Below are 16,282 nucleotides of genomic sequence, written 5' to 3'. Positions count from 1 at the left end.
ACTCGGGTTTGGAAGGTCCCCTAGTTTACTTACAGTTAACATTTTTCCTTAATGACTACCAGCCCCCATCCTCAAATCCCCTATTTAACCCTATCTGTTAGATAATTAGGATGGGACGAGCCATGGAGCCAGGGCCGGACCCTGGAGGGCGCTCTCCCTTACGAGACAGACCGGCAGGTTTCCTTTCATTAAAGCCTGTTCCACTGGTCTTTCAGACTCCAATTGATTCTATCATAAAGCCTCAAGTTAACATCTTCAAGAGTCAAGACAAAGAAGGGAAAGGTACCTCATGAAATGTATCAGGATTTCCAGGATTAAAAAGTGTGGGCAAGTTCTCTTCTAATCCTCGTACTATTTCTGGCCAGACAGAATTCACCAAAAAGTCATATCCAGGAACAGTACTGCCCTTTTCACTGTAAGGTAAAAGCAAAATTGCAGTCAAATACACATAACCTTCAACTCACAGAAAGCAAAATCCCACTGTGATGTTTCTACTAAAAGTTCCTCAGCCTAAAACTTATTTCAACCCTTTTTAAAATATTGTCCATTCATTTGGCCCAAATATCTCTTTTTTTTTAATAGATTTTGTTTGTTTTAAGAGAGAGACAAGAAGAAGGAGAGAGGGAGAAAAGAGCAGAAGGAGAAAGAGAAGCATCAACTTGTAGTTGCTTCACTTTAGTTGTTCATTGATTACCCCATTGGCCCTAATATCTATCTCACTCCTTGAACCAGATACACCTCTACATCTATCACACAGTAGAATGAGCTGGTGTCAAGGATAAGGCAAAACTACCACATCAAATTGCTTGGGTACAATTCTCTCCCCTAAAATAGGATACCACATTGATACTCTTTCTTAGAAAAGAAGCATCTAATACAAGAAAAAAAAAATCTTTGCATTCAACCTTAACACCACTAAACCCTAAAGCAGTGGTTCTCAAACTTTTTGAAGTCAAGGCACATTTAAAATCCTACAAATAATTGTAGGCACACTATATACAAATTTCTGAGAAAGTTGTTATAATAATTAAGTCAAGCGTGCTTTTATGGTAATTAAATAAAATAAATATGACAAAATTAAATTTATTCTGATATTAAAAAACTTTTATGTTTACATTTTTTGAGTTATGCTTTTTAGAATTCGTAAAACAAGGGAGTTAAAAAATAAAAAAATGACAACAAAGTTATCTTTTTATATATATAGATATATTCTTGGTAAGATTTAGTAAATTCAGCAGGTCCCGGAGTGAATGTGTTAAGTATTTTCATTCTGGTGTTTATGAGAAACATGAGTCTGATGTGTCCTAGTGATTTCTTTAATGTTTGGGCATATATTTGAAAGGCAAACTCTCATTTCCTCCTCAATACATTGAAGAATTCCTCTCTTTTTACTCTTAATTGCGTTGAGTGCAGAAAACCCCCACCATACATATCATCTTAACTTTACACCAAACAAAGGATAGAAGAAACTTGCCTCCAGTCTTTCCAGGGAACATGGGGGGTAGTGTAGACAATCCAGCACCACAGCTTAACAGCTTTTTGCACTCTAATCAGGCAAGTGAGGTGGGGGGTTGGGCAGACTGTCAGCTTACAGCCAATTCCCCACACCTCTGTCCCCCAAAAATCTAAACTCCCAAAACCCTGTTGGTTTTTTGGTCCTCAACAGGCACATATTTCTCTGGAATACTATAGGGCACACAAGTGTGCACTGGCACACACTTTGAGAACCAATGCCCTAAAGTATTGTAAATTATGCTAAGTCACCAATTACTGACAGCTTTGTGATTAAACTATCTCTAAGATTACCTCCAATTCTAAAATTCTATAACTATTCCATGTAAAACCCTGATCACACATCTTGCTACAAAACACTGGTAACATCTGTGTGTATGTGTGTGTGCATACTTTATTCTGAGTCTTTTAGCAAAAGGTTGAACTTTGGATCTCTAATTCACAAACTGAGAGGAGAGGACACTACGCTGAGATAAAAACAATTGCAGTGGTGGAAGGTAATGGGATGTTTGTGAAACAGAATTGGGAAGTCAAGGAGGAGGGAAAACAGAAAATGGCTTCAATCACAATTAGTATAAAACTTGTTGAATGTAACTAGAAATACTAATTTCTAGACAGATTATGTCATTAGACTGGAAGGAACCCAGAACTGACTTCAAACTAATGTAGGGAAGAGGGTCAAGAGAAAAGAGTGGGCTCTGACTTCAGGGAGGCGTGGTAACCATCCCTCAGCGCCTCTACTGGGGTTTATCTGTAGAGTGAGGCAAAGGGCGCCCCTCACAGCACTGTGATAATGGTGAACTGTAACGGTGCACCTCACTGCTTTGTACTTCACTTCATCGTGCCTCAGGACTTCTACAAACTGAAGGCAAAACCCTCTACCTTCGAAAAGATTTAATAAAAGTATTTAATTAAGGTAGGTACATTGTTTTAGAAATAAAGCTGTTGCATACTTAACAAATTACAGGATAGTGTAACGTAACTTTTACATGCACCTGCACCAGGAAACCAAAAGATGGATGTGACTCGCTTTATCGTGACATTTACCACAGTGGTGCAGAACCGAACCCATGCTCCCTCCAAGGGGCCCTGGGCCAGCGGACACAAGATGGCTCGTGTCAGCAGTGCGCTAGCTCACAGGTGCGCTCAGCACAGCAGTCACGTACCTTGAGATGGCTCCGCCAGTGACCTCTTTAAGAAGGCGGCAATGGTGAGGAACGAACTCCAGGAGTTTATTATACATGATCCGAAGGCCATTGGGATGAGAGTCGACAATCTGCTCTACAATCACCTATTAGAAGGAACAGTATTAAAAGAAAGCACCTAAAAGAGAAGTATGAACTGTATAGCACTAAGAGAAGAAAACTTCCCCTTCCCTCCCAACTGACATGTTTTCTAAAGGGTAGATAAATAATAGCTGTGCTCAGAACTAGTTCCTGGGATGAGGGTGCACAGTTCTGACCATGCGGGGACACAGGCTGGTCACAGACTGGCCTGAGGCTGAGAAACCAGGCACCTCCACCTGCTTTCCTGCTGAGCCTGAATGTAAATGACAGCAGCTTCTCACTGCCTAGGCCTTTTCTTCCACCACCACTCAACTTACGGGAAGGTTTGAGACAGAGAAAGATGGAAGACAACCCATTTTATTTTACTTTATTACTTTATTTTTTGTAGTAAGGTTATGCGTCAAGAGGTGAATAAGATGATAGGCATATAAATTTAAATAAAATTAAAATTGTGGCCGTGGTTCATTTAATATGCCACTGAAACTTCAAATATGTCTTTAATTGAGCACACCTGATTCAGTTCAATGAGAACAAAGGCAAATATTCGTAACAAGTATTTTCACTTATCAGTAAAATGTAAATAATTTGTCTTTTCACCTCTATCGAGACAGCTATGAAATACAAAATGATACAAAGAGGGAACTCATGGACAGAAAGTCTCAGTAACCCTGAGGATTACTGAAATTAATCCTTAAATTTCATTATCAATGGGATTCAATTTTCCCCTTTTAAAGTGGAAGACTGTGATCCTGAAGTTGAGGTGAATAGAGAAGCTTTGTACTCACTGGACGAAAAGGACACCCACCCTGACAGGTGTCTGGAAGGAAGTGTGCTCACACTGAGGATGGGCTTTGTCACTTCTGCCATTTTTGTATGTCGGGAAACTGCCAAGGACTGGCACCTTCATCCAGCACACCCTATATTCCGGCTGGAATGCTCAAGAGCAGAATACACTACCTACATGTACCTGGATCCCAGTAGGTAAGCATACTGAATAGCCACACTCTGGATTATAGGTATTACTCTGCAGTCTACCTGTAAAAGTCCTTCATCTTTGAATACTCCCACCCTTCCATCTTTCTAGTCCGGCCAGCTCCTCCATAGTTTTGAAGACTTGGGCCACATCTGAGTTCCCACGTGCAGAGTTCTCTGCAGGCTCACCACACACCGCAGTGTGGTGCTGCCCTCTGCTGGACAGTTCTAGTCCGCCCACGAGACTAGTCGTTCAACAATGCTGTTTAACAATTTTATTGATGTATGATTTCCATACCACAAAACTGACCTACAAATGTTTTGATACAGACCTTCTTCCTAGGCCAGACTCTCACCCCAAATAAATTAAGGTGGCCTCTGGGCTACAGCATTGTGAGAAAATATAACAGAATGAGGCGATTCCTGGCAAGCTGATTATAATCAAAAGGGACCAATCCTTTCCTACAACTGACGCTGCAGTAAATACGAGACTCCTCACAGGAGGATCTCGGATCTGTCCCTCACATCCAGTGATGTAGCGAAGACAGAGGACATGTTCTACAAACGTCTGTGGAAGACAGCCCCTAAGATGCACACACCTGGTCCATGTATGGCTTCACTAGTACTTGGCCAACTAACGCCTCTGCATCCCGGGTCTTGTCGATTGTGGCGTAAGTCCGCAGGCAGTGCCGAATGATGTTCACGTCAGACATCTGGAGCCCTTCTAACAGGAGGCCTTCCAGGGACTGCTGTAACATGGCCGTGATGCCGGCTATCCGCTGCAAGGGAGAGGGCACATGAGCAAGGCTCCCGTGGGAACAAGTCCTACAGATTCAAATGCACATGGAACAAACCTTATACTCCAACAGAAGATAACATGTAAAATGAAAAGATGAACATTTCCTGAAGATTAATGATGAAATTCCCCTCCTCTTCACAATCTCTTTATAAGTAAACCTTTGCATCACCAATGAAGAGTTTAGATAGAATTACAGAACGAGAAAAAAAACCACATTATTTTCCTCTTAAGTTATGGAGGAACTCCACAACATGAATTTAAAGCAGTCAAGGGCTTTGGATAAATTAACTGACTACCACATATAATGTGTTGTTACATGAAATTCAGAATTAATTTTACTCTTACAATTCAGAGAACATGTCTGTGTCTTTACACAGACTCTATAATGCAGGACATGCAGGAAGTGGGGTCCAAACCACAAAAACTACTAGTAAAACTCAAAGCTAGCTCCCAAATCCTGTAGATCGACAATTACCAGGTTAAACCAAAATTATTTAGCAAATTCCTAAATACCCAATGTAAAAATCTAAACCAACACTTACTGGTCTCACTTTGTCCAAAAGAGGCATGCCTTTGCTCTGAATGGCGTGGAACTGTAACTGGTTAAATTCTGTAGCAATTCTCTCCAAAATCTGTCCAGTCAAAAGTGGGCTAGTAGAGACAATGAAAGAAATTTAACTGCTAAAGTGTTTAATTTTCCAAGAGGAGACATCACATGGTTAGCAACAGTGCCACCTGAGCACTCGCTGTGTTACATTCTTCAGTGTCCTCCCCCATCACAAGGTGAAAGCTAAAGCACCCTTCGTGCCTTCTTCCCAACACGAGCCACACGTGCAGCACGCACAGGTGTAGTGGGGAAGTTACACAGGCCACTGATGCTGCCTGGCTGGGGCGCAGAGCCCAGACAGGAAGTAGCTGTCTGGTCAGTGTGTATGCAATTAATTACCTGTTTCCAGCACCTTCTCCAGGCTCTCCCATTCAAGCCTGCCTCACCTTTAACCTCTCTTCCCTCCTCTTGCCCTTTCCTATTATTCACACCTTTTTAAAATACCTCGAATACCTCTCAGATACCAAATACTGTTGTCTCCTCCAGAAAATAAAAGTGGTCTTCTAGAGGCAATAAATGAAATATCTCAGAACAGCTTCCTTTATATCTACTTTACCAAATGGCTGAGCAGTCCATTTGCAGGCTCTGGGTCCTAGTGAGAGGACATTCATCTGTGCATCTTCCACAGTCTAATAAATGCCCTTCTTTCTTCTAAAACACATTAGAAAGCATCACTCCTACTCAAAAGGAAGTTAAATAGCGAAAGAAGAAAAACATAAAGCACAGAAGCACCTGCTGGGCTTTTCTGAGGCATCCTGCATCTGGCAAGGACCGATCAGGCAGGGAGGGACCCAAGTGTATCCTAAGGAGCCGTGAAAGCCACACTGAGACCAGCAGGACCCGGCCCTGCCTTTGTAGCATCAAACTAGTTCAGAGGGCCAGTAACTGCCCAACAGGAACAACACAAAAGGTTAATCCCTCTTTCCTGAACAACCTAATGTGATTTATTATTTATAAGTTATCTAAATGTTTCTGACATGGCGTCTCCATTGTTCAGCAAGGCTGCCCTGGCTTTCCCTTCTCTACAGCTCAAAGTTGCAGATCTGAATTAACAAAGAGGTTGTCAAAGGTGGTCCTGAGCCAGAAAGAGTATAGTGTCTATCATGTTAAAGATGGAACACTGCCAAGGAACAGCTTCAGAGAGATGGAAATCACTGAGGTGTTTCTGTCAGAGGGCAGAGCAGAGCAGGAGGGCAAAGATAGAAAGAAGGCCGGGAGGCAGCGCCATGAGCGCCAAGTGAGGACACAGCTGGAAGGCGCTGTCAGTGCAACAGGGGGCACAGCAGTGCAGACCTGCCGACTCCTGGGCTGCTCAGACGGACACTAAGGTGACTGACAAGAACAGCTAAGGGGTAGGGGCATGGTGCGTGAGCTAAAGAGACAAGCGTGGTAGGTACTGACCGCCCATCTGGTCATCTTGGTTATGAAAGGAGGTAGAAACCCAGGACATAAGAATCACTTCCGCCTGATCAGGTGGTGGCACAGTGGATAAGCATCAGACTGGGATGTGGAGGACCCAGGTTCGAAACCCCGAGGTTGCCAGCTTGAGCGTGGACTCATCTGGTTTGAGCAAAGCTCACCAGCTTGAACCCAATGTCACTGGCTTGAGCAAGGGGTCACTTGCTCTGCTGTAGCCCCCCAGTCAAGGCACATATGAGAAGCAATCAATGAACAACTAAGGTGTGGCAACAAAGAGTTGATACTTCTCATCTCTCTTCCTTCTTGTCTGTCTGTCCCTATCTGTGCCTCTGTCACCAAAAAAAAAAAAAGCACTTCCCTTTTGGATAGCTTCATTTCTTAATCTACTGTATTTTGCCATGTATAAGAGACTCCTACAATTACAACGCATCTTAATTTTGGGGCCCAAAATTTAAAAAAAAAACCATTGCATAAAGTTATTGAACTCAAGTTTTATTCATTATAAAATTCATACAATTCTTCATCACTATCAAAACTCCCATCCATTTGCTTGTCCTCATCTGTGTCTGATGACGAATCACTATCTTCAACAATGAGCTCAAAACAAGCATGAAAAAGTGGGAAATGTAGGTTAAAAAAAACACTACAACCACTGTATAAGACGCACAGTTTTAGACCCCAAATTTCTCAAAAAAGGTGCATCTTATACATGGGGCAATACAGTATATAACAAGATATATGGAGCACACTGTCTCTATGGTCCCTTCCAAATCTTAAATTTTGAGAAGAAATCCAACATGCATTTATAGTGTGACCAAGACTTTGAACTCCAAGTATATTCAACTGGGCTTTGTTTGATTTGCGGCAGATTATACAATATCACTCATGAAAACGTAACTTCCGGTGTAACTTTCAGAGAAGCTCATGTTAGACCCAAATGAGACACATATGAAGGCTACCAGATGCCAGGAGCTTGCAGACAGCACCTCAATCACTGTCAGACAACCCTGCAGGTGGAGTCATTAGCCTAAGTCACAGATGAGGGCGTGAAGGGCCCTGACCCAGACTGCCCAGAGGGGATGGACAGCAGAAACCCGAGCTCCTCCCCTGCGCCATGGCACTTCCCACCGCTGCCGCCACAATCTCCTCAACGCAGCTCTGAGTCACTCATCAGCTTGGCTGACTTAACACTCAGCCTAGGAAGGTAATGAGATAGTCACAGGACAACTAAGGAAATGATCATCTTTTTCTTATTTCCTAAGCTTTTTCTTTCCTGATTATAAATTTGAACTAAGAGTACCATACTGTTTCTTAATGATACAATGTTAGTCAAGGGACACTGATGGTAACACTCTCAGCATGTCTAAAAAAATCAAAGAGAGGTGAATGCTGTTCCATACCTTAAAGATCATTAGGTAAGACAATTCCACAGATAAAAGTCTGCACTAAGAGCACACTGCTTCTACCTGACCAGGCAGTGGCACAGTGGACAGAGCATTGCACTGCAACACAGAGGACCCAGGTTCGAAACCTCAAGGTTGCCAGCTTGAGCGCAGGCTCATCTGGTTTGAGCACAGCTCACCAGCTTGAACTTCAAGGTCACTGGCTCGAGCAAGGGGTCACTCGCTCTGCTGTAGTGCCCCATACCCCTACCCCCAGGTCAAGGCACATATGACAAAGCAATCACTAAACAACTAAGGGGCTACAACAAAGAGATGATGCTTCTCATCTCTCTCCCTTCCTGTCTGTCTGTCCCTATCTATCCCTCTCTCTGTCACATACACACACAACAAAAAAGAGCACACTGCTTCTGATTCCCTGAAAGGTGATGTGTTCAAACTGTGACCTAAAACCATGAAAGTTCATAATGACATTTATAAACTTTTCCTGAGCTATATTCAAAATCACTTAAAGCAAAAGACTTGGACTTTCTTTTTCAGAAATGAGTTCTACTAAAAAAAACAACAACAAAACCCAAAACATTTAGACTAGGTGTGAAGTATTCACTGATGTGCTATTTAGTAACAAATTCTTACCTGTGTTCTTCCAGGGCAGATGTTTCCTTAGAACTTTGAGAATTTAAGATCTTTTCAATTTTCTCAACTGATCGAATAACTTGTATAAGCCTGAACACACACATCTATAAAAATTAAAATTAAGCAAAATAAAATTATGATGTTTAACCTTAACTATTTTATTTCCCCGTGCTTAATACAAAAACATACAAAGCTTAAAAGTCAACTTAGAATATTTGTAGCATCCTGTATTTTCAACATCTGTGTAACACGAATACCCAAAAATGCCCATCTTAATTCTGGCTTTCTACAAGCATATTTCAATGCTCTATTACAAGTTTATAATGAAAAGAACCGGGACCTCTCTGCTCTCTCACACTCTGCTTATTCCTTCTTTTCCCCATCTTAAGTGAACCCTCTGCTGGTATTACATTTTTTTAATCACCCTTTTGTTTATGTTTTAATGTGTCAATTCACTAAATACATTATTAAACTACAAATTTATCAAAGCCTTAAGGAACATTATAAAAACTCTCATCCTTAAAAGAACAAAAAAGATACAAGGTCATTCTTTCAACAAACAGTTGCTGACTACCTAATATAAACTAGACATTCTTCTAGATAGCGGGACCTGAATGAATAAAACATGAAGAATTCCTGTTCTCATGTGAGAAGTTTATAACCTTTCTTAGAAATGCATTCAATTCTCAAAATCTTTAGACAAGAGCTCAGGACATCTCAAGAACAAGCTCAGGACAAGCTCAAGGTCTCTAAAACAGGCTTGTCTCCTTAACATTTAAAATATAAATACTAATCAATAAATTTAGAAAACACCAGGCATACCAGGCTAGCGTCAGCAGTCTTAAATTTTAATTCCAACTCTGCCACTTATCATTATGATTATAAATAAATCAGAAAATAAAGTTAAAACACAGGTTCACTAAAAAGTAAAGGCAGCACACGAAGAGGTATATTTAACTGGGGGAGAGGGGGCAAAATAAGTAATAAACGTAGCAGAACATAGCAGGATGAGAGTACTACACACTACGTTTTGAAATAATAAACCTGCGGTACTATGTAGAAAGAATTTCCTTTAGAAAGCCCACTCACTTCCTAATCTCTAAAATATGAATACCTTTTCTGTAGGAGTGCTGAAAATTTATATGCCTATTAAACTGTAAAGTGCTTCACTGATGTCAGTTATTACTATTTCTTGTTCTAGAAAAAATGAAAATTTTAATTTTGTGTCCACACAGGTACCTCTAAAATTCTGTCCTTCTCATTTCAAATAGATACCATTACATTATAATGTGTATACACACACACACACACACACACACACATGTGCGAAAAAGCTTTAAAAAAACAATTTCATAGCAATAAAAAAAATGAGAGGACAGGAGGAGAGGGCTTTGAGCTGGCATGTAACCTATGAAACCTACAAATTTCTTTAAAAATGTTAATGATACCATGAATAAATTAAAACATAAGGAAACTATGTAATTTTTTGGCTTTAAAATAAAATTCACAAATTACCACAGCCCTCTTAATCAGACCAGGCATGACCCTCACTTGGAACGCTCAGCTACTGACCCCTAAGGATGAGCAAGACCTCCCGTTTCCTCTGCAGACACCCCTGTGGGAGGAAAGCAGATCACATGCCCGAAAGCACCGGGACGCCAAGGTGCCATCCCAAGTCCACGTCTAACAGTGACACTTCACCTTTTTCTCCCTGATGTCCTCTTGTTTAGACAATCGTTCATCTATTGCTCGAATTCCTTCACTGACAGATGACCTGAGGCTCTTTAAAAAAATAAAGAAAATGTACTGCAGAAACTCTTTGGTAACATTATGAAATTTACATATTTAATTCAATTCTACAGAACTGGATTAAATTTACATATTTCATTCAATTCCAGTATCTAAAGACAACTATTATACAGATATTGATAAAAATACGACATTTCAGACACAACTGCTGCTGAGTTTTTGGGTAAAAATAACATATAAAACTAAGATCACACAGGATCAATGGCCCAAAGAATACTAATACATATACAGTGAATGTCACAGACGGTCAGGGAAGAGAAAGGATGATCTGGATCAGAGAACAGGAGAGTCAGGTGGCCTGGTCTGGGAGCATCACCACATGCAAACAGATGGGAGGACACTTGTAAAATTATTGCACATTTAAAAACATAAGTCATTTGTAAGTTGGAGACTACTTATATATAAGTGAGGTGATATTAACAAGTTGAGTTTTGAAAGAGCTTTTTTCCCCTCCCCCAACACTTTAAAGTTTTCTATTTCAAGAATCTGTCATCTCCAAATCAAACATGCTCTTCAGGTTGTGAAGATCACGTGCAAAAATAGAGACTCATTTACACCTTTCTGGAAGGTGGGGGCTTGTCACGGACCACTCACAGCCTAACAGATAAAAGGAATTCCTGGAGAAGGCAAACAAGCAGAACATGCTTCATGGCAGACTGCTCAAAATAATCTAAACACTTACCAAAAATTCCTCTCGTAATTGTCCCAAAGGCACAGAAAGCTGGTTGAGGGCTTTGTCCACGCCAACCTAAAGGGAAAATCATGTTGGCACAAACACGTCAGAGCAGGAGTAGCACTGAAGTGATCAAAGCAGCACCAGACGTAGGTATTCTTTCGGTATAACTAGATGCTTTTTCTGTATAACTAGATACTGCTAACTAGCTAAATAACAGAAGTTATTTTGCCATAAATATTGCTCACAGAATATGAAAAAAAAACCTGTTGATATACATGAAACAATAAAGGGAAGTCACCATAAATGAAAGCTTCCTTATGCACAGTTTGCCTTTGGATGGAATTTTCAGTGAATTTGAACATTTTAATAGGAGGCAAATTACCAGTTGATATAAATTGCATCTAGTGCAGGGGTCTCAAACTTGCAGCCGTGCGGCCTGCCCACCAATTTTGTGTGGCCCGCAGACTAATCAAACTTCGTGGATTAATCTGTGGGCCAGTCTGCGGGCCACACAAAATTGGTGGGCAGGCCGCGAGTTTGAGACCCCTGATCTAGTGGATGGGCTCTATCTCTCCTAAACATTATTATAACCTTTGAGAAAAATCCAAATTAAATAAAAGGGAAATAAAATTTGGGGGGGTTTCTCATCATACTGAAACATTTATCTTAGTGGTAGATTTCCCCAAAGCAAATATGACTCATTAATTTAATGCTTTTTGAAATCTCCATGGAGATGACTACTTCCTGTACTTCTTTATACAAATATATTTTAAAAAAAATAAAATATGAACAAGACAACTTTTTTGCAAGTATTAAAACTCAAGCATTTCTAAATGACTTTTATAAACAACTGAGATGCTCATTACAAACCATTCTCATATTTTCATAAAACCAAGCCTTCTACAGGGCAATACTGGCCAATGTCCCTCAACCCAGTTCTAGTCAGCACATGTGCCTGAAAGTAAACTAGACATTTCCTTAAGCAGAGCTGATGTTTACTCTTGCAAATAGTCTAAACCAGTGAGATTTCATAGTAATCACTTGACAACTAACAAAAACAAGCACTTTGATATTACAATATTATCCTTTATTTTTCACTGTATATGTTATAGAGATATATAACATAAAAATATAACTCTACATATGATTATACTTAATAAGTAAATGAAAAATAATCAAGCTAGAAGAGTCTTAATTGGGAAAAATAAAAACAAAAATATGCACCAAGAAAGTTTAGTTCTTTGATTAATTAATGAGATTAGTAATTTCTTCAAGCTTCTGAGGGAAAAATCAACTGAAAGGTTTCTATAATACTCAGCACTTTGAAGAATAAATCTGAGTTGAGAAAGTGTGCGTGTGGGTGTAACTACACTGACTGGTGTAAGTGCGGGCTTAAGGTTTACCAAGTTTGTGGAAAGGTTGACAAAGTCTGCATAATCCTTGTTGATGAGCTCGACCATGGCTGTCTTCAGAAGTTTATAGTAGAGTTCCAAGTCGTCTCTCAATTCCTCCAACTGGACACGCTTCCTACAGTCTGAAACAAAATGATCCACGTCGAAGTCTTCCTGAAAATAAAACCGGAAGAACAAAATTACTGCAATGAAACCACATTTACATGTATAAATAAAATGAGAAAAGAAGAAACACCATCCACGCATTCAGCAGGCTAGGGGTCACAGGGAAAGGCACCTGTGAGTGCACAGGACGGTGTGAGGTGCCTGCGCTCTCTATTCGGTGTCAGGCAGGGCCCTGACCGACAGCGTTCTCTCCTGTTGCCTAAATTCTACAAGGGATTTTACTTTTCCAAATTAGACATTGTAAATAGGATCTTAAAATAGAAACAGCTTCTCCCCTTAATCTGAAAAGTATCAAATGTCCAACATAAAACTTTCAAAGAAGTGATTACATAATAGAATAAAAAATTACCCACACTCTGATGCTCTGCGGATAAGCACTATTACTACTTTTTTTTTTTTAACTATTAAACACTGTGATTCACATCCTTCCAGATTTTGGGGGGGGGGTCTCTCTTTTTAAAATACAAATTAATTTTTAAAAATTGGGATATAATTGACATATGACATTACATTAGTTCCAGGTGATGTGATCACCACAGTAAGTTGTTAACATCCATCACCACTCAGGGTACAAACTTTTTCTTGTGATAAGATCCTTTAAGATTTACTCCCGTAGCCATCTCCAAAGACATAATACAGGACTGTTAACTATAATCAGCATGCTGCAATTACACCCCTGGACTTTATCCAATTAACTGGAAGTTTGTACCATTTGGCTCCCCTCACCCATTTCACCCCACCGTCCACCCTCCGCCTCTGGCAACAACCAATCTGTGCTCTGTACCCATGAGTGTGATTTTTTGTTTTGATTTTTAGATTCCACATATAACTCAGATCATAAGGTATTTGTCTTTCTCTACCTGACTTACTTCACCTAGCATACCGCCCTCAAAGGCAATCCATGATGTTGCAAATGGTAGGAGTCATTCTTTTCAACAAATGATGCTGGGACAAGTGATTTAAATGTGAAGGACAACTTCACATTATACACAAAAATTTAACTCAAAATGTATCAATGACTTAAATATAAAAGCTAAAATTATAAGACTCTCAGAAGAAAACTGGTGAAAATCTGCACGACCTAGGATTAGACAACAATTTCTTAGATATGACCCAAAAAACACAAATAACAATATATAAATTGAGTATGATAAAAATAAAAACTTTTGTGCATCAAGAATACTTTAAGTGAAAAAACTACTATGGGAGAAAATATTTTCAAATCACATATCTGACAAGATCTAACATCCAGAATACACAAAGGACTCTTATAACTCAACCATACATAGACAAATAACCCAATTAAAAAATGAGCAAAGGATATGAACAGACATTACTCCAAGGAAAATGTACTACTGGCCAATAAGCCATAAACAGATGCTGAACATCATTAACCATTAGGGAAATGTAAATTTAATCACAGTAGATACCACTTCACACCCACAATAAAAATAAAAATAAAACAAAACAAAAAATAGGTATTGGTAAAGATTTGGGAGTAACTGGAACCCTCATCTGGTGAGAATGTGTTTTCCACAGCTGCTGTAGAAAAGTCTGGCAGGTCCTTAAAAATTAAATGTAAAGCTGATCTGTGGTGGCGCAGTGGATAAAGGGTCGACCTGGAAATGCTGAGGTCGCCGGTTTGAAACCCTGGGCTTGCCTGGTCAAGGCACATATAGAAGTTGATGCTTCCTCCCCCTTCTCTCTCTCTGTCTCTCTCTCTCCTCTCTAAAAAAATGAATAAAATAAAATAAAAAATTAAATGTAAAATTAGCCAGGAATTCCACATCTGGCAGAACTAAAAATAGATGTTCATGCAAAAACATGTACATGAATATGTCTCACAGCCAAAGCAAAAACAACTGGAATACGCAGTGATTGATGAATGGGTAAACAAAATGTGGTATGCCCACACAATGGGCAGCCATAAAAAGGAATCAAGTGCTGTTACATTCTACAACTTGGATGAACCTTGAAAACATTATACTAAGTGAAGGATGCCAGACACAGGCCCCATACTATCCGATTCCATTTATCTAAGATGTTCCAGAACAGGCAAATCCACAGAGACAGAAAGTATATTAGTGGTTGCCAGAGGATGGGGAGAGGGAAGAACTAGAACTAACAGGTACAAGGTTTCTTTCTGGGGTGATGAATGTTCTGGAATTAGTAGTGATGGACATACAACACAGTAAACACACTAAACACCAATGGGTTACACACTTTTAAATAGGGAATTTTGTTATGTGAATTACATCTCAACAAAAACTTAAATATCAACAAATAAATGTTCAGCTACATTAAAGACTAAAGTAACACTGATGAAAAGGCAGCTATAGTCGCTGTATGAAAGCTACAGTGATTCATAACAGAGTGGTGCTCACCAAAGAGACAAGGCAATGGAAGGGGAGAGATCCACACAATTACGCAGATAATTCAGAAGAGAAAACACAGTCTTCAACAAATGGTCCTGAACAAATGGCCATCCACGTGCAAAAAATGAACAAAGACACAGAAAGGTCTAAAAAATTAACTCAAAATAGACCTGAATGTAAAACGCAAAACTTCTAGAAGATAACATAGGAGAAAATCTAGATGCCCTTAAGTTTGGCAACGGCCATTTAGATATACCACCCAAAGCATGATCTATTGGGGGGGGTGCAGAAAAGTGAACAGGTGGAGTGTGGGGTTTGTAGGCATTGTAAGAGTAGGTACAGGACATTATGCTTTGCCAAAACCCACAGAATGTACCACACCAAGAATGAGACCTAATGTAAACTATGGACTTCAGTTAATAACACTGTATCAATGTTGGTTCATCAGCTGTAATGAATAAACCATAATAATAAAAATAATAACAGCCTGACCAGGCGGTGGTGCAGTGGATAGAACATTGGACTGGGAGCAGAGGACACAGGTTCAAAACCCAAGGTTGCCAGCTTGAGTGTAAGCTCATCCGGCTTGAGTACAGGCTCACCAGCTTAAGCGTGGGGTCACTGGCTTGAGTGTGGGATCATAGACATGACCCATGGTCACTGGCTTGAGCCCAAGGTCGCTGGCTTGAGCAAGGGGTCACTCGCTCTGCTGTAGCTCCCTGGTCAAGGCACATATGAGAAAGCAATCACTTAACAACTAAGGAGGTGCAAGGAAGAATTGATGCTTCTCATCTCTCTCCCTGTCTGTCTATCCCTATCTGACCCTCTCTCTGTCTCTGTCAAAATAATAATAATAACAGTAACAACAACATCAACAGTAGAAACCGTGAAGGAAGGGGTAAATGGGAACTCTGTGCTTTCTGCTCAATTTTTCTATAAAACTGCTCTTAAAAACATTTAACAACAACAACAAAAATCTAAGGTAAATGCATTTTCTTTTCCTGAATGTGTTACACTTTTGAAAATGTTATTTTAATTAAAAAGCATTTTAAAAGACTTTTTTTTTTGTTTAATTAAAACACATTTCCTCCTATGTCTAAAAGGCTGGAAGGAGTCCAGCTGGAAAGTAAGAGAAAAAGTTTCTCTTTAGACTCAGAGGTTTCTCCTGTTTGAACCAGGTAAATTACAAATCCCCCAAAAGGCCACAAGTTGTG

The 16,282-nt window shown here is 39.8% G+C and overlaps 1 protein-coding gene across 4 annotated transcripts in view; it reads right to left on the bottom strand.

The window, feature by feature from the left end:
* LOC136308437 (conserved oligomeric Golgi complex subunit 2) overlaps positions 1 to 16,282 on the bottom strand; it is a 46,882-nt gene that overhangs the window by 23,742 nt on the left and 6,858 nt on the right. For 2 of the 4 annotated variants that reach the window (XM_066235789.1, XM_066235796.1), the window contains exons 2-9: positions 12,520 to 12,681; positions 11,123 to 11,188; positions 10,333 to 10,413; positions 8,632 to 8,735; positions 5,112 to 5,220; positions 4,370 to 4,549; positions 2,679 to 2,803; positions 287 to 413 (exon numbers count right to left, since the gene is read on the bottom strand). In XM_066235789.1, coding sequence (XP_066091886.1) covers positions 287 to 413; positions 2,679 to 2,803; positions 4,370 to 4,549; positions 5,112 to 5,220; positions 8,632 to 8,735; positions 10,333 to 10,413; positions 11,123 to 11,188; positions 12,520 to 12,681 — 954 coding nt within the window. Of the gene's footprint in view, positions 1 to 286; positions 414 to 2,678; positions 2,804 to 4,369; positions 4,550 to 5,111; positions 5,221 to 8,631; positions 8,736 to 10,332; positions 10,414 to 11,122; positions 11,189 to 12,519; positions 12,682 to 16,282 lie in introns of those variants that run through there. The other 2 variants (XM_066235810.1, XM_066235803.1) reach the window with 2 other exon arrangements.

Source organism: Saccopteryx bilineata, chromosome 1, assembly GCF_036850765.1.
Source record: "Saccopteryx bilineata isolate mSacBil1 chromosome 1, mSacBil1_pri_phased_curated, whole genome shotgun sequence".
NCBI classification, from domain to species: domain Eukaryota; kingdom Metazoa; phylum Chordata; class Mammalia; order Chiroptera; family Emballonuridae; genus Saccopteryx; species Saccopteryx bilineata.
The sequence above is the reverse complement of the archived record's forward strand: the minus strand, read 5'-3'. Positions and strand labels throughout refer to the sequence as shown.